Source organism: Zonotrichia leucophrys, chromosome 13 (genome assembly GCF_028769735.1).
Source record: "Zonotrichia leucophrys gambelii isolate GWCS_2022_RI chromosome 13, RI_Zleu_2.0, whole genome shotgun sequence".
Taxonomy (NCBI): Eukaryota; Metazoa; Chordata; class Aves; order Passeriformes; family Passerellidae; genus Zonotrichia; species Zonotrichia leucophrys.
This window is the reverse complement of record NC_088183.1, coordinates 14,169,900-14,188,835: the sequence shown is the minus strand read 5'-3', so window position 1 is coordinate 14,188,835 and position 18,936 is coordinate 14,169,900. Positions and strand designations below refer to the sequence as shown.

The 18,936-nt window shown below is 41.4% G+C and overlaps 1 protein-coding gene across 3 annotated transcripts in view; it reads left to right on the top strand.

Moving 5' to 3' along the window:
* Positions 1-18,936, top strand: part of SLIT3 (slit guidance ligand 3) — a 482,576-nt gene that overhangs the window by 258,503 nt on the left and 205,137 nt on the right. For all 3 annotated transcript variants that reach the window (XM_064724717.1, XM_064724718.1, XM_064724719.1), the window contains one exon: positions 8,601-8,672. In XM_064724717.1, the coding sequence (XP_064580787.1) occupies positions 8,601-8,672 (72 nt within the window). The remainder of the gene's footprint in view (positions 1-8,600; positions 8,673-18,936) is intronic.

Below are 18,936 nucleotides of genomic sequence, written 5' to 3'. Positions count from 1 at the left end.
TGGAGATATTTAGAACTGTGATTCCTTCTCCAGCTTTAACTGGCCATTTTTGTATTTTTTAAAAAAAAGTCTGATAAAACAGGCTTTGACTGAAAACTTATTGGTGTGTTATACTAAGAAACTACCATTTATAACTGCAAGATGTTAACTGGATAGTATCCATGAGTTTTTGTATTAATTTTGTAATTACAGAAGCAAAAAAATTACCAAAACAAACAAACAAAAAATCAACTGTTTTGCCTAAATTTACCAGCTATGCAGCAAGGCAGACACTCCCAATATTTAGTGGTTTGGTATTGCAATATTTAGTAGTTTGGTATTGCTTCCTCCTAATTTTTATCCTGAGAGTTACAAGAACATATCCCAGGTGATTGTATGACTGCAGGTGATAGCATTAATCTAATGTGATATGGGATTTCAGAGGGCACAGATGTCTGGAGATTGAATGTCCAGATTTCCTTTTGCTCTGTCATCCCCCTAACCATGTAAACACCAGGCACTTGCCCTGGGCACGTTCACCTTCCCTGCTCTGCCACAGCCTCTGTGCCCCACCATGTTTTCATGTTTGCTGGTCAAGTCCAAGCTTCTCAAAGGCAGGAGAGCCTTCATTCTCCTCTCAAACCTGAGTTTTGTATGTTTTTTAACAAAAGCATGTGTCAGCAAGGAGCACCACCAGAATTACCAGGTTTTTTGCTCGGTGTCCCTGTTAAACCATCTCACAGTGAGCTCAGTGCCCTGGCATGGGCTGGGCTCAGGGGCAGCTCCACCTGCAGTGGTGTCCCCAGGCAGCAGGGATGTCACCCATGCCCAAAACATCTCTCCAGGAGCCAGCAGAGCACCAGCCCAGCCTTGCTGTGTCACACTGGAGAGTTCCCTGCAGCCCTCTGTCCTGCTGAGCCCGTTCTAAAAATGCCAAAGGCTCCAAACAAATTTTGTCTGTCTTTGACAATTGATACACTTTTTAATAGGAAGGGATGGAGCATTTTGGGTCTCTTTTTTTTTTTTTTTTTTAAGTTTTGGTTCTGTAATGAATCTGTTGTAGTACAGAATGAGTTTAAGGACAAAACCCCAATCCCAGCTGATGCTTGTGACGGTGTTTGCAGGGGTCTGAGGATGAGGGAAGAGATGAGGATCTGACTCCATGTTTCAGAAGGCTTGATTTATTATTTTATGATATATATTACATTAAAACTATACTAAAAGAATAGAAGAAAGGATTTCATCAGAAGGCTGGCTAAGAATAGAAAAAGAAGGAATGATAACAAAAGCTTGTGTTTTGGACAGAGCGTCCAAGCCAGCTGACTGTGATTGGCCATTAATTACAAACAACCACATGAGACCAATCACAGATGCACCTGTTGCATTCCACAGCAGCAGATCACCAATGTTCACATTTTGTTCCTGAGGCCTCCCAGCTTCTCAGGAGAAAAAATCCTAAGGAAAGGATTTTTCAGAAAATATCATAGCTACAGATGCTGCTGCACTGATGGGCGGTACCAGCTCCCCTGTGGGGTTTGTTTGTTTTGCCTTGGGAATGAATGGGATGGATTTCTGTGCTGTTAGCTGCCCAGAAGGGATGCCACGATGGTGCAGGAGCCAGTGCAAGCCCTGGCCTTGCCCACAGGGCTCAGATTCTGGGTGAGTTCAGTGCTGCTGCAGTGCTGGGCTCAGGATGGGGCAGCTGCAGCCTCCCCATGCTGTGCCCCCTTCCCTGGCAGAAACACCCGAGAGGAGCAGGGGCTCAGGCTGGGCTGGAACCACAGCCCCAGATGAGCAGAGCCCAGGGCTGGAATGCTCAGCTCCTGCTCCACCTGCAGCAGCTGGGGGGATGGAACCACCTGCACCTCCTCCTCCATGTGCTCCGTGCACATGGCAAATGTCTGCTCTTTATTTCCTTTTAACAACTGCGGATATTTCTGTGCCTCGCTTTCAGATTTTCCAGTTTCATAATACCGTTGCTAATGATTTGATTTCCTATTAATATTCCTAATCTGATTCCCTGGTATGATTTCTGGTTAATAAGGTCACTGGTTAGTAACATTCTGAACTAGAACTTTCCTTTACGTGTGGTGTTTGACACTTGTCAACGTAACAATAAATAATTTAAATAAGTGCAAACCTTCAAAAACTGTAAAAAACACCACAGTAAGTAACTTTCATTTTCTCAAACACCCATTTTATCTTTCTCTTTTCTTCCCCTTTTCCCCTTTGGGGCTGTGGCAGAGGAGAACAACAGATGGTTATCAGTCAAGAGTAACTAGGGAAACAGCAAAACCTGCCCCAATTGCTATGGAGACAGCCATTTCTGTGCTTGGTATGCACTATTTGTTACATCAGCAACCAGAGAGAGTTAAAAAAAGAAAAAAAAATGTTCTAAAGCACCTGATATTGAAAGGAAATCTTGTGTTTGTGTATATTTGTCCTTGTAGCAGGAGGAGTCTCCATGTTTGTTTGTCACTCAAGTTTTGCTTTAAGCTGATATTTTGGTTATTTTGTGACAGCAGCGTTTTGATTTGTGAGTTAATGTAGTACAAACACTCAGAGTAAATACTTAGTAATTTTGAATAGTCTGCAGAATAATTATTCATAAGCAATTCTTCCCCTTCAAATCAGATATTCCTCCCTCCTTGAATTTAACAATCTGGCAGCAGAGGTTGGGTATGAAAACTGAAGGGAGAGAATATGAGTCTGCCCAATTATCTCAGGCAGATGAGCTGTTTCTGCACAAAGCCTCAACCACAGCTTTTGGCAAAACTGCATCCTTGGGAACCAAAAAAAACCCAGGAATTTTGAAACACTTGTAAAAATTTCAGAGTGAGATTGCAGCTCGATCACAGCAGCTGTATCAGTCTTTTATATTTTCTAATATAAGCAAGCTCTTATAGAGTGACTTCAGTGAAAAATAAAGAGTAAAAATTAAATGAGAAAAAAATGCACTAAAAGCTACTTTGAAAGAACTTCACATTATTTCGATTTAATTGAATTTAACATTACCTCAAAGCACCATCTTTCCCCATTTATTGGGGCTTCCTCATCAATTAATACAAGGATAAGGACTTTAGTTTGGTATGTGAGAAATTTTAAATAGATGTGTTGGCGTCGCTTTCCTCAGATATTTTCATATTCTTGAAGTCACGTAAGGGCAGTAAATGTTTTAGAGTGTCTTTCAGATTCTTACAGGTTATAGAAAAACTTAAATACTAGAGTGCAAACTTTACAGGAAAGTGATGACGTAGAACCAGCAAGTGTGTATTAGAAACAATATGAAAAATGAAATGGAAAGGGAAAATATTGTCCAAACAGGGGTTCTTTTGAAGATATAATTAGCAAAATGAATTCATTCTAAAAATGATTCTGTAATATATATATATGTTTCATAAAAATAATTTATGGTGCATTTACCTTCCTGTGAAATCACGATAGAATTTCCTTTAAATATATTTCAAATTCCTTTAAATAAGTATATATTACAATTCCTTACATGCATATATCTGGTTAAAAATGCAAGTCTTTCCTCAATGAGGAAATAGCACCTGCCTGTTTATCTGCAAGTGTAGATACAAGCTATAACAGTAATTTTATATCAGTAACAGTAAACCTTAAATATGCAACTATGATAACACTGCTTTTTTATGCTAAATGTGAAATATGAGAAAGAAATTTGAACAGTATATATTGCAGTAGTCATTAATACTGGCTTTTATTTAAATATTTAACTAGATTTTGGGCAAAATATAGAAAGAGGTTATAGTAATTTAACTACTGTCACAGGATAATTAAAAAATAGATTAGCACTTGAGCTCTGCAGTGGCCTTGGTAGTGTTTGAGAATGGAAAAAAAAATCCCTTACTGAATAGCGTACAAAACACTGGTTATAAAGTCCGTTATTGTTAAATGTTGATGCTTGAAAGGCCTCTTCTTTGTGAGTGTGAGTGTGGCAAATTGCAGGAAAAATGCTGAATTCTCTTATATAGTTGGTGGGCTGTGAAGAAATCTTGCTAGTAATACATATGTTTTGGGTTTTAAACAGAAATTTTTTAATGTTAATTTTAAAAAATAGAATATTTCAGTTTTGGTAAATTTCACCCCGCATGAATGTAATTCTTTTTTGTTTTAGAATATTTCTGTAATTTAAAAAAAAATCTTTAAATAGTTACATGATAAAATTTGTCAGCTTTGTTGCTGGGGATTTTTATTTCTTAAATGCATTTGAAAATTAAATATTCCTTATTGTTGTGAGCAAAACCTTGAAGGCTTGGTATTTCACGGATTATTTCAAATGGCAAAAGAATATCAACCTTGTAAAACCCTATTCCTTCTAAATACTACTTGAAATTTAACTCTTATTTATGATAGATAATGCACCAGTCTAAATGGATAAGCAGAGTTGCACTGTCAGGGAAAAAGTGTTTTATACATTTAAAGTGGCATTTTAGCCAAGCCATAGATTCTCCTGTGATATAAATCTGTTAGGATGCAGCGTTATTTCTCATTTCTTAGGAAGGTGATTTGTGGCTAAGTTTTTTTTTCCTTTAAAACATCAATTCTAAGTTTTATCCATCAGTTGCATATAATGTACTCACATAATTTTCCTGCTTTTCAATAAAAATTGAGAGTAGTTATTGAGTCCACATTAGAGCCAAATTGCAGTAATACATATGGCTTCATGTATTACAGCTCTGCCACATGAAAGATGTCTTTTCCTCCAAAGACTTTTATAAATTCTTGGATTGTTTATAAGCATTTTTCTGTGTCACACTCCACCTAAATCCCATTTGCCCATTCAATATTTTCCTTGCTCGAGTGCTTTGCTCTGCTCTCTGGGGTCTGTGGTGCTGCTGTCGTTCTCTGCCGGCATTGTCTGGTTGCTAATTGCCTGTCACGGAGCTCAGGGATCCCTGCAGCCCCCAGGGTGGCTCAGGGGGGATAATTCAATCCCAGGGGAGCTGCTGGCTGTCCCAGCTGGGATCTCAGCTGCCCTGCTCCGGCAGCATCACCCAGCCCAGCTCTGGGATCTGGGGCTGCTCAGCTTCGCTGCTTTGTGTCTGGTGCGTGACAGATTCAGCATTTCACCCAAACGCTTCAGCCCAAATCAAAGTTAGCTCTCTGTGCAACCCAGCAAAATTTGGAAGTGTCACACAGCTCAGTTACTGTGGATTCATTCATCCTTCAGCAGCTCAGTGTTTCTCTGTGAGGGATGTTTTTTGGTCAGAGGCAGTCAAATCACTTGGTAGGTTTAGATCAAGTCTGTGCCCAGTGCTGTATTCCTTCAAAAGGCAGAGTCAATGCAGGTATGAAAAGTGATTTTGTCCATGTATTTTTAAAATTGCCTCTTAAATGTGAGTTTGTGTTGTCTGACCTTTTAGCACCAGCATGTTGCACCACTATGTGCGTAAAAACCCGTTTGCAATCTCAAGGAAAAGATTTTCTAGAAAGGCTATGAGTGCTGACAAACAGAGGTGCCATTTAAACCTGAACCAAGGCTTCTGCAGCCCAAGACCATTTTTAAAAATTCCCCTGTAAGCCTGGAGCAGGTGAGGTGTGTCTCAGGAAGCTGACCTGTGCTCTGTGTGCCTGAGTGCTCTGTTCAGGATGCAGCAATGGGGAGATGGGAGTGGTGTCACAATGTTCCTCAGGGAAATGCAGGTTCCACCTGTTCTGAAATATTGGGCTTTTTTCCCTCTTTTTTTTTAAGTTGAAATTTTACCTTCTCTGCATGTGTAATTTTATTCAAGTAAGATATTCTCAACAAATGTTAGGGATGTCTGTTTGGCCCCTGGAGGAGCTGCATGCACAGCCTGCCCACACTGAGTGTGTGAGCTGGCTGCTAGTCCACATCACAGGGGTTTGTTTTGTCTTCATAAGCATAAAAGGATGTGCTGGACACCTTGGCTTTCTATAAGACTTCCCTTAAACTTTCCCCAAAACTTTAAACTTATCACTTTGTTGTGCAAGGAGGACATTTAGGTCTAAACTCTCAGATTTCTAGTCTTGACTGAATGGCTCACCAGGGTGCTGTACAGATGCACAGAAATAGGATTTCCATCTTTACACACAGAGAAATAAATAGGGAGGCAGAGGGTCTTAAAACCTAATTTTAAGGCAACTAGCAGTTCTTTTCCTTTTGAGAAGAAATTCTCATGTTTCAATGCAGATGCAAATGTGTTGGGGTGATAGATACCAGGAGACACGAGCTCTGTGACAAAGGAGCATTAAACATGTGAGTTTCAGCCCCGAGACTGTGAAGAATTGGTTATGGGCCAGAGATTCAGGGTGTATCACTAATGAATATGTTCCCTATTTACTGATAGCCCTGCTAAGTGTGTGTCTTGTGAGCATTGAGAGGTTTCCCTTGCTGTGATCCCGAGCATCGATCACACAGACTAAACCTGGCTGTTGGCAGTGGCATGACTGGACCTGTGGAAATATGATTAAAATGGTCATTATGCTTTTTCAACAAAAATCAATCTATGAGAGCAGCAGTTTTTTAAAAAATACAATACCCACCAAGGAATCCCTTTAATCAGAAGGCTTTGAGAGTAGCACACTGTGGGTTTATTTGCTTATTTTAGTGCATTTGGCAGAAAAATCAATATCATAGTATAACTCCAATAAAAATTGTGCAATATCTAGTACTTTCCGTAGAAGGAGAGGGAGAGGTGATTCTCAAGTTGAGGCTCCATTCTCCTCATCGTGTTAATATCTGGCAAACTTCTGCTTAATAAAGCTAAGTGTAAAATACTTAATCATGCAGACAGCACTGTATTTAACTCATTTGAAGTTTATTCCTCTCCAAAATGCACCATCCCTTCTGTTGGAGCCACGAATTTTTGTCAATTAAACAGGGATATCAGGACAAGTCTTCTCAGCAGTCAGAAATAGAGAGGTTTTAGGATCTTTCACAGATGGTCAGAGAAACAGAGAGAACATAAATATGTATGTATACATTTTTCCAGATCTGTATATATGCTGTGCATGAACTCCTACACACAGAAAAATCCCTTTTGGAGGATTGTACATCCCACTGTCTGCCAGTATTGGAGACTTTGCTGAAGTTTTGCCAAATTCACAAAGTTCTCCCAAGTTAGCAAATGCTATGAGAAACCTTAGTTGGGGCTTTATGGTTCCTAAGGTTTTTAGTAGACCTTAGAGTGTGAGTGGGTTTTCCTGTACTTTAACTCATAAAAAATACAATGTTCATTTGTACAAACTGCATCACAAAGGGTGAGTGTCCCATGGTTCTCAAAGATGTACATGTCCAGGATGCTCAATGTTAGCAGATCAAACTCAGTCTTTAGAGGGGTTCATAAGGACTGTATTTGCTCTATTTCTGCTTTATTGTTGTATAATAAGAAAATAGCTGCAAATGTCTGTTTAGGCCAAAAATTAGATACGGCAAATAATTGGAAAGTAGTTGGTCAAACTATACAACCTTACTATACATGGGTGTAATATATTCCCTATAGTTGTATATATATATATATATTTCATAAAAATCAGAAACTACAGTGTAATCTTTGTATCTTTATTCAAGATACTTTACCCACATAGTACAAAAGGTCTCTGCCTCATCGAATCCAAAGTTTGTGCTGTGCAAAGGGCAGTAACAGATAGTCAGGAGCTTGCATCTATTTTTTCATGAAATGCAGATATTTTACTTGCATGTGACTGGATATGTAATTTTATTTCTTTAAGTGTAAAATTTAAGGGATCAGATGTCAGAAAATGTAATCACTGAATTTTAAATTGCAACTTTAATTCTTTTAAGCAGAGGAGACAGATGCAGCTGTCTTGCTGCATCCACATGTATTGCAAAATACATTTAAATCATGCACATACAGGGAGACAAATGAGAGAACTCCGCCACCCAAATATTAAATTACATGTTTTGAAGCAAAATAGTGTTTTAAGTGTACATGTGTATAATGCTTTTTGTCACTGGATTGCTCTCCCTGATGCAGTTAGACAGAATCTGTATTTAGTCAGAAATCTTTCAATAGAAAGGGCTACCAGATGGGACCAGTAACAATGCAGAGAGGCATCGAACCACCACAGACATTTGGTGCTTAGAATAATAAAAAGACTATAAAATTAGATTAGTTGAGTCTAATTTGGAATTGGTATATTCCCTATGCACTCTCACAGCTCTTGGGTAGATAAAGCCTGAAGATTTAGTACTGTCAGGACAGAGGACTCCAACTTCCAGTAAAAGAAAAAACGGCATTCTGTGAGGTCACGGAGGGCAGCCCAGTGACCTCCAATGATTTACAGGCCTTTAGCTTAATGAAATTGTTTCAGTGACATGACGGTAAAAGCTCATAATGGATTGGATGCCCTAATGTAATGAAATTACTCCCTTCTGCCTTAAAAAAAAAAAAAAAAAAAAAGGCAAAAAAAAAAAAAAGGCGCAATTAATATTTACTGAGACCTGACAGGCTTCAGTGTGCGGGAGCGTGCAGCGCTGTCAGACAGCCTGAGCAGCCCCGAGCAGCGTGGCAGCTGAGCAGGCGCTGCGAGGGGGTGGAGGGACACCTCGCTGACAGGGAAGCCCCAACCTGGCGCTCCGAGCCAGCCTTCATCCTCTCCCTTCCTTTCTGCAGGCAACTGGACAACAACCAGATCAGCTGCATCGAAGATGGAGCCTTCCGAGCGCTGCGCGACCTGGAGATCCTGTGAGTGCACTTGGTGCCGGGGCGGTGGGGGGGTGCCTGTCCCCACCGCGCTGTGTGCTGCAGTGCTGCCGGGGCTGGGGGCTCTGCAGCCCCGCTGCCCGCCTCAGCAGGTGCAGGCTCAGCCTTCCCCGGGCCGGCAGTGCTGCTAATTAAACCACAATAGGCGCCGGGTGCGCTCCGAGGAGCGCGGAGATCGCAGCGCTGGCTGCCGCCTGGAGCAGATGGGTTCAGCAGCGTTCCCGGCGTGTCCGGTGTGTGATCTGCAGCCAGAATCCTGCCCTGATGGCGAGCACAGCGTGGGGAGCAGGTTCATGGGGAGCAATATTACGAGATAGGTGACCGCTGCCCTAGACAAAAGCTGTTTCAAAGGTGTTTGGTGTGTAAGAGGGAGGAGAGACGGGCGCTTGGCAGGCTTGTTCAGTGCAGTCATTGGCTTTTGGGGAGGATCCTTCTCTGAGGGCTGAAATAACACCACGTTGTGCTCTTCATGTACCACAAACTTTACACAGAGGCTGTTAAAGCTGCAGCACAGACTGAATAAAAGGTTTTGACAGTGAAAGCTGACTCTACCAGAGACGCAGCACATTAGATTTAGAGCGCTGTCATTGTAATGTAAATCCAATATTATCCTGAACTTGGTATCTGTGCAGATAATTCGCTTATTACTAATTGTAACTTGTTCACTTAAAGACCTTTTCTAGAATAGGTTTTCACAATATGAACTGCTGTAAAGCTTTCCCCCTGTCACCCCAAAGTTAATCCTGCAAAGCCGAGTGTCAGTACTCGTGAAAGCACATAATTCTGAGCTGAAATGGAGGGGGACGGGAAGGACACGCGACCTCTCCAAAATTCAAACCCTCCCCATCCACCGTGAGTTAATGGGAGAGCAGCCCTGACCCAGTGCACACCTTCCTACAGCAGGGGAGGCCTGCCTGGCTGCTGCAGAGCTTGCCCTTAAATTACATGGGATGAAACAGCAAATGGCAGGCGCATCAATGAAATAAGCACCTGCCTCAGACACTGCTGGCACCTGGAGACTCAGCAGAGTCGCGACGTGTCCCGAGAGGAGGCAGGGCTGGGTGGGCAGCCCTGTGCCACTCCATGGGGTCTGAACGCCCTGGTGATGCACAGGGCTGTTCCCAAGGGCTGGGTCCAGCTCAGGCTGATGCTCCAAGGAGCTCTGCCCTCTGTGCCAGCACAGGCTCAGCTGTCTGAGGGACCTGGTGGTGGCCGTGTCTGTCACGGCCCCTCTGTCCCCCAGGCTGGGACCCTGATGGGGATCACATAGTATGGGTTGTTCATGTTGAGCTAGAAGAAGGTTTCTGCAGAGTTTCTTACCTGGCAACTTATGTTATCAACAGTATTGTTTGAATTCTATCGCAATAGCACTTTTCAGGAAAAGTAATGTGTTACCACTACAAAATTTTACCTGTCTGTCAGATTGAAAAGTCTACTGTGTGGTGAAAGAAAGGAAGACAGGAAAAAAAAGAACTCCTCTAAAATTGGCTTTTTTATTTTTTTTTCCTTTTGATGGACTGATTGTCTGTATCTGCAGAGAGTGAATCAGTCCTCCTCTGACAGCAGACTGTGCTATAACTTTCACTAAATAGGCTGGACAATAAATGGAGCCCTTTTTTGCAATATACTGAGTTCTGCAGGCTCTGCAGAAGTTGCTAGGAATGCATTCCTTCTCCCCACGTTGTAGTAAATGCTGAATTAGTTTATTTACCTCTCTGTTTTCAATTGGTTGCTTCTATGCCAGTTATTTATGGATGGGAAAAGATGAGGCAATGAGAATATATAAAATAGATCATAATCAGTTATTTAGTGCATTTTTAATTTTCAGCACAGATACACTGCTACGGGAAAAATAATATTAATTATAAAAGATGAGAAAACACATTGATAATATCTATTTCTAAGCTTATTTTTCTTGCAGTCACAAAATGTGTGTTTTATACTTCCAACATTATCTGAATTTTTTCCCATGTTTATCTTCAAAGAAAGTCTGAGAATTTATTCTGCCAAAATAAATTTGCTAAATGCCCCAGAGAATATAATATCTTTAGTTGTAAAACAGTCATAAATGTTAAAATTTAAAACAATCTGAACCATCAAAGAATGTTAACAAATGAAACTAAATTTCAACCTTTCAGACCCACTGTGTATTTTATGCAGATATATTTTAACATATAATGCGGTATGTAGAAAATATTCAATGATTCTTGCAAAAATAAATCCAATTATCTGTTTGAACAGTTTGCCAGAGTGCCAAATAATGTTTCTCCTTTATCGTAGTGAAATCTTGTGATTTTTTGATAATCAGTGTTTCCATTCCTGTACTTTTCTCCTCAAACACAGCCTGTCTACAGAATTCTAAATTTTGTCTATAACTCAGGGCAGAGCCGTGCTCAAAAAACAAACTAAGAATACTTTCTTTAGAAACACTTTGGTTTCTGGATTGCACGTTTCATTCACCTTGAGCTCCTCAAAAAAACATGACTTCAAGGAGCTTGGTGATTCAGTAGCCCTTCAGTAGAAAGAAAGGAATTTTTGTGCAGTTATCCTTCAAAACGCAGAGCACACCATGACCCGTGTGACTTATTTCTTCTCACCAACAAGTTGTTTTCATTACTAGTCTCATTTTCTTGTTTTGCGTTATAAATATCTTCCTGTACCAGCTAACAGCACAGAGGCAGAGATGAAAACAAGGCTGAAATTTGTGCCCAAGATGAGAAATTGGCGAGGTGAGGGAGCTGGGAACTCCATCTGCAGCTGGGGCGCGGAACGCGGCCGCCAACGCCTTCGCGCTCTCGGTCGCCTCTGTGCTGAGGAGCCTCTGTGTCCCCATGGCACAAAAAGTGCCACTGGTTTTATGGCCTCACCCACCTAGACCCCAAAGCAGGTGCTGAGTACTACTGCTGACGCTGAGTTTTGGGTTAAAAGATTCAAAAATGTTGAGTATAAAGCGCTTTGGTGACTTCTCTTGATTGTTTTTGCCCGTGCGGCAAGTTGAAAATAATGTCTGAGTAATGACCTGCAGAACTGATGGACTTAAACATCCTGTCCTGGTAGTTCTGCGATGGGGCTGGCTTTTTCATTCTCTCTCAGATTTTCTGAACAGATTCTCATGAAGGATTTGATTTTTATCTGTTGATAAAATAGGAATTTTTTCTTGTTGCCATAATTCCTGTGTCCCCCTTTTTATAAAACATATTTCAATGGGTCTGGTCTTGCATTCCAAGATGCAGAAAAGTGTGTGCAACAGCTGAAACAGCGATAAAATGGAAAATGGGCATGTGTCCCTAAATGAGTGGCAAAAGGTGCTAACTGTCTTATGACTTGTTAGCATCGAAATGCACAGAAAAGTTGAAGAAAATTGGTAGGAAACCTTTGGTAATTAAAGATTTTTTTAGTAGGAGAAGGTCTCTGCTCTGCTTAATTTTTACTTATGTCCTGTGGCAATATCTGGCAATAACAGTATTATTGAGAAATATCTTTTACTGTAGCTGAAAGTACAATTCAAGGTTATTAAAAAAACCTCAAGACCAAACCAAAAACCCAGTGTAGTCTTCAAAATGATCAGCCACTATTTCTTGTGGTGTGACAAGGTGCTGTCCATATACTTTGTAGGTTAGAAATCAGTCCATGGTTTTATTTCCAAATGCCCAAAATTATTAAGGATATGAGATAACACGTTCCTAGGGTTCAGAATTTCACCTCCAGTCTCTTAGGGGACATGAATAAAAGAAATTGATTTCAAGATGGTTCAACAAGCTCAAACTGGATAAACTGGTAATATTGGGTGCCTGAGCACACTATTGTCATTAAACTGGGAGGGCTGAAGCATTTTTCTCAGTAAGAGACAGAACTCAGTTTAGTAAAAAGCCCATTAATTTATTTGTCATTGTTTTGTCTCTCTGGGATAACGGGAAAACTGTGTGGTGGCATGGGAGTTGTACTGTGTGGACAGCCCAGAAAGAATTACAAGTCACTGTTGACAACTTAGGTGGAGTGTTTCCTTTTTTTTATTATATTGTAAAAGCTGTTTTTCTCCTTTCTGCTTTATAATGATAGCCAGAGGGTCCAGAGCTTGAACACATTCTGTTTGTTGCATAAGATTTTACCATGGCAAGAGCTAATCCTAGGAGGTCTGTTAAAGAAGGCAAATGGGTTCTTGCTGTACAGAGCTAGTACAGAAAGATTTGGGGGTTTGTTTCTTGTTAGCCACATTAATTGTAGGTCTTTCATATCATATGGCTGAGTTTAAAATCCTGCCTCCTGAGTTTCACCTGCTTTTGGAATGAATGAGCACTGACTGCCGTTGATCCCGTAGCTGCACGCGCTCAGGGATCCACCAGTCCACTTTGGGTCCCTTAGTGTGAAAAATTATGCAAATTCATCCACAAGTAATGATGAAAAAGTGCAAGTATAGTCATCCAGATATTTGTGACTTCAGTTCCAAATGGGCCCTAAATGTATTATATTAAAAAGATAATTTCTTCTGATCGCAAAATGTAATGAAGGTAAATAAACCTGCACCACCTTTCCTTTCCTAATATCTTAAAGTAATGAGAGAAATTTAAATCCTTCTGTCTTGCATGCAGAACCTTTTCTCTCCAAATATTTCTGCCACACTCTTCTTCCTGCTCCATGGCAAACCCACAAAGCCACAGAGCTGTAAGGGCTGTGCCGATGTTTTTGAGCTCCAGTTCGGCCCCATGTTGGGTGGGACACAGCCGGTCTGTCACACCAGCCTGGCCTGCAGCCCCAGCTCTGAGCTTTGTCTGCCACATCCAGGCTTTGCAAGCATTTGACCAGTGGGTAAAAACTGGGATTATTCCTGCCATCCTTATTTGGGTTCAATATATTCCTGTTATAAACAATTCTTTGATAAAAGGTTTAGTCTGTGCAAGTTCTAATAGAGATGTCGTGTGAGTGTGATTATAATGCACACTGCCTTTTGTCATGCCAAACTTTTAAGAACTTTTCTGAACATTAATCAATATTTTGTGCCACAGCCAGGGTTTAATTGTTCCTAGGGTTGCCTCTGTATGCTGAACGCTCAGTTATATAGTCAGTTTTACTTATTTGCAAAATGCTATTCTGGGCATGTCTTAACTAGATAGAAGATTTTTATTTGCTTTCACAACCTGGAGAGACAGGGAGCGAAAGTCATGACATAATTCTAAATATATGAGATGTCACTGCTTAATGAAAGCCTGAAAATGCCACACAAATGTGATTTCCTCCTCTATTTTGCTGCAAATTGCAATCGGTGGAGGGAATCAGGATCAAATTTGAACTCTGTAAATCACGTTCCTATAACTGATACCAAAATGCCTAAATACAATAATGAAAATGAGAATTTTTTGCAAATGATGTGCATAGCTAGTTTACTTATACTTGAGTACAGTGAAATTTAAATTATTGCAGTTTTTTATTTATGTTTTTTGTGGTTTGGGTTCTAAGGTTTTTTGGTTTTGGGAGTTTTTTTTGTTGGTTTGTTTGGGGTTGTTTTTTTTACCCGAGGGTGTATATTAGCTCAAATGTATGTAAATTAATAAAAGCAATTTAAAATCTTTAGTTATTTCATCAGTCAACATGGAAAAATGATAAGTGTAATAAAAAGTAATGGAAGGGAGTAACCATTGGCAGTTAATTGAAGTATGTACCTGCTTGGTGAAATTAGGTGAAAAACAAGGAGTTTGGCATTTCTAGGAGCATCCACAGCTTTCTATGTTGAGCTTGCCTCACAATCAAGTTATGCTAGAGGAAGAGAACAGTTGGTTTGGCAATAGAGAAATTGTGTGCTCAGAGTACAGAGGTATCAGTAGACAGGTGGGAATTTCCCCTTCTCTTCACTCCGTTATTTGTTAGGCTGTCCCTTAGATTCCTCTCTTCCCATTTTTCCTGCCTCCTGTATCCCTGTCTGCAAGGGAAGGAGAGAGGCTCCCAGAGAACCTGGCTGTGGTTACCACAAGGTTTCAGTTACATAAATAGTCAGAGATAAGATTAACTGCAGAAATGCCTTTTTTGGGTGAACTTGTAGAAAGTAGAGTGCCCCCCCAGTGCACCCCAGGGAAAGGAGAAGCATAATCAGCCTGATGAGTTGATGGAGGGACGATGGGCTGCATGCGTGGTTGCTTGATAAGAAATGTTTTTATTTGGTGATGCATGTCCGTGGGAGATCTGGTGTCCCTGCTCAAGATGTGGAAATGAAATCTGAGATAACCCCTGTTGTACAGCAGATTACAAATGGGAGGATGGAAGTACGGCATGGTGAAAGGAACACTGTCCAGATGGCACCATGGTGACAGGCTTTATATCAAAGACCAGCCGAGACAAAATAAGAGTGGCTAAGAGAGGGTCTCTGAAAATCACTGATGCCTGTTACAGATGTAATGTAACTCTCTCTTTAAGGGGAGAATATATTTGCATAAATTCATTGATCAATGATTTTTCTAATCCTGCTGTATTTCAGGCATGTCCTTGCAAATTGATGAACATTTCTATCAGCCCTTGGTCCGGATGCCTAATTATGTTACATATTTAGAAAGATGGATTTTTCCCTTCCTGGAGCATATGTAGTAGTTGAATGCTGTGCTCATTCTCCTTCCCTGCCCCATTAGGTTGGAGGGCTTTTTCCCTTTAAGAATAGCCTGGAGCCATGCAGGCTGCAGAACTTACCAAGATAAGAGCAGTGGCAGGTTAGAATTATTAGTTTCATGAATCACTGACCAGTATGCTTTTTGAGGGAGCCCAGTTTTATGGTTGTGTCGTTTAAACCTGGTGCTGCAGTCGCTGCTTCGAGAGATTCCAAAGGCAAAACCCCAGGAGATACAGAGATTTCTGGCACACCTTCTCTCCCATGATATTAATTGTTTCATTTGCATGCTCTGCTCATCTTGTGACCTGCCCTCCCTCCCCTTTGACTAATACAGTTTCTTCGTCAGTAATACAAAAGATGTAGAACAAGCATTTTGACTGTTGAAAGTCAAATGAATGTGAACGACTCAATCCAGAGGACACTCAGCTGTGTGTTTCATGCTGATGTGCAGCTCAACACCTTAACCAAGAGCTGAGCTGAAGGCTAGGATGGAATAAAACTCCTTGCTGACCAAGTTGAGCCGATGACACGCTTCTGAGGGAACATGACGAGCTCAAGGTGGATGAGCAGTCATTTTATGCCGTAATCTGCAGTTCATTGTTTCTATGACTCCCCAAGGCAGCAGGATGACGATGCTCCAGGAGCTGGATGTGGTTCTGCTGGCACCACTGCAGCCTCTGTGACTGGGGGAAGCTGCATGTGTGTGCACCACAGGTTCCTGTGATATCACTGTCAGATATCCCGGGATGTCCTCAGCCCTCCTGCAACAGCAGGGTCCGGAGCTGGTGGTGTGTGTGGGAACTCCTGCTTCCTCTGGGCTCAGACGCAACAGCAAAAAATGATCAATGCAAAAACATTTCAAAACACATCACTGTTTCCCTTCTTCTTTTCTGTGTGCAGCTAAAGGCATTGTTTGTGACCAGTAGGGGGGTAGATGGTTTGTCTTTCTCAGAGGTTGCTTTTGTCCCTCTGCTGTGCTAAGTACAACAGAGACAAAGGCTCTGAGCTGTGGCCAGTCTTTGTTCAAGGGAGGACTCAGAAGCCTGGAAAGAGAGAGTAAAACTGTTATGGTAGCTCTGAATACAAGGATTGTTGAGCTCCCAGTTGAAGCAAGATGTCAGATATTTTACCTTAAACTGTAGCTGCAGAGACCAGGGTACTATGCATTACATATTACTGGCATTACCCAGTATTTTTAGCTAGGACAATAGCATGCTCCTGTAAATTAGAAATCTAATCAGTAATATGTAGACAGCTTGGAACTTCTTGGAAGTGAAGTAGATAACTATATCTGCACCAGAAAAAAAAAATGCATTGGTAAAACCTGCTTTTGATCTAAAGATCAAATAGTGTCTTTTTTCTTGCTGTTCAAAAGGGTATGCATATAATGTAGGTATATATCTGTGTATATGTGATGATGAGAGCGTGTTAAAGTTAAGGTTAAATCAAGAAATATATTTTTTAAAACTTAAAAGGTAGAAATAAGATAAATATTTAAAACTTTAAAAAAGTTAGATTTTATTTATGTAGCTTATCTAGTCCTGGGCTTAGGAATAAAGAAAATTTAAGAGCTGCTTCTAGGACAGAAATAAAAAATAATGTCAAAGTCATAGGAAGACAAATAATCACTATTTCTATGTTTATTAAGTTATCATAAATGAACCCATTTCTTATTAACTGGTTCAATATTTTTGAAGCAGCATTACATTTCTTTATGTTTAGAAAACTTTGATTACATTTCTATTTTGGGGTGAATAATCTGAATGCATTGGATTTAATCTTTACAAGCGATGGATGGTCATGCTTGGGACATCTGCACATCCTTAGAAACAAATCTAGAAATGCTGTAAGACCATCCAGAAACCTTTGTTATGATGTACCATATTACTAGAGTGTTTTAGAGAAAATAGCTTGGCCATAGTTGAAAAAGCATCAATGGCTACATAAAGCCATTGATGGAATGTTCAGTTGTGCCGTTGACTTTTTTAAATTGTTTTTATCCCCCTTGACTTCTCAGTGCTGGGTGGGGTGAGGCTTCTTGGTCTGCAAGCACCAGACTGTCACTTGGAGTGGGCTTTTTTTGAGGGTAAAGAGATGAGAATACATGGAAGCCCAGCTGATGGCTGTGCCGGAGGGGTGAAGCAGCACAGACTGGGCAATGTCTCCGTTGGGTTGTGTCTGAGCGCAGCAGGGCTTTGCTGGAGAAGGAGTGTGGGGCAGATGCCTGGTTTTGGCCCCGTTGCAGGACGTGGATGGGTGGATGGATGGATGGATGGATTGCCGCAATGCAGCACCGCTGCGCCGCCGCCTTGGAGGCCGCCAGGAGCCCCCGCTGGTGCAGGAGGCGGCTGCGGGCTGGGCGGGCTCTGGGGAGGGGGAGCCCACCCCGCAGCACCCACGCTTCCTACTGGCTCCTTGGGCAATTCCAGTGGTGTCTTAAAAGGGTTGGGTCCATCCCGTCCGTGAGACATCCCGTCTGCCCGTCCGCGGGAAGGGCGTTCGGAGCCAGGTGAGCCGCTCCAGCCGAAACAGACCCTCCACGATGGCAGGTATATCTTATTTTGGGTGCATGCAGAGAAATGGTCGTGTGCGGAGAACAATAGACTCCTTTTATTTAGCTACAGCTTGCGCTTGTAGAACATTCCTGAACAGATCATGGGCGCGTCGAATTTTTTCTGTGTATATTTTATTTTGTGCTTTTTCTCGGTGGACTGGAGGCTAATGAAACACTGTGAGTATTTGCTATTCAGATTCTTATGGTTTCTTACCTGTATTGCATGGATATGAGAAGCAGGTATTGCTGCTTCTTATGGGTAGGTGGAGTTAGGGAGAAACATAAAAATTGGAAAGATAGACATTTTTAAACATATTGACCTTTTTCTTGTGTGGTACACACAAGCACTGTCTAATGCCTTATTAAAATAAAATCCTGATGGAAAGCAGATCCCTTTCCAGCTTTACCAAGAAACGTAATTGCCCTTGTCTAGAAACTACATGTAGTCTTTGTTCTTCCATAGCATTTCTTTCCTCTAAAAATGTGTAACTTTTCCTTAACAACTGCCCATACATACAAGTTTAAATTCACAGAATGTGTGTATCACACATTCTCTATTTATTCATATGGATTTATGCTAGCCTGTATTTTAGCCTTAATTTCCAGCACGGATGAGTTGCAGATAGGTGCGTGACATACCGTTAGAATATAAAATTATTCCACAAATACCTTCTCAGTCTCTTGCACCTTGGGGAGACAATTTCAGCAGTTAAGGTGAAATGTTCTCTCTTTCAAAGATTTTCTTGTTTTCGTTCCACTGCTGTCCAAAGCCAGGGAATGCCTTTGCGGTTCTTTGCCGCACCATGGCCATTGTCCTCTCACTGGAGCTATGGAAGATCTCTTCCTGCTGCTCTCTCCCAGTGGGAATGCCAATGGCCTTGGGAGGTGAGGGGCAGCTGAGGCACTGGGATCAGAGTGGGCTCTGGCCAGAGCAATAAGGGGCATTATTTTGCCTGCAGGACCCGCTGGTTCTGCTGTTGGGAGAAAATTGCACCCAGGGATTCTGGCGGCTCCCTCTCTGTGGATTCCCATCGCCACCTCTTACAAGGTGTTGGTAGAACCTTTTACATTTGGCTGAGCTGCCTCAGTGCCGTGTCACT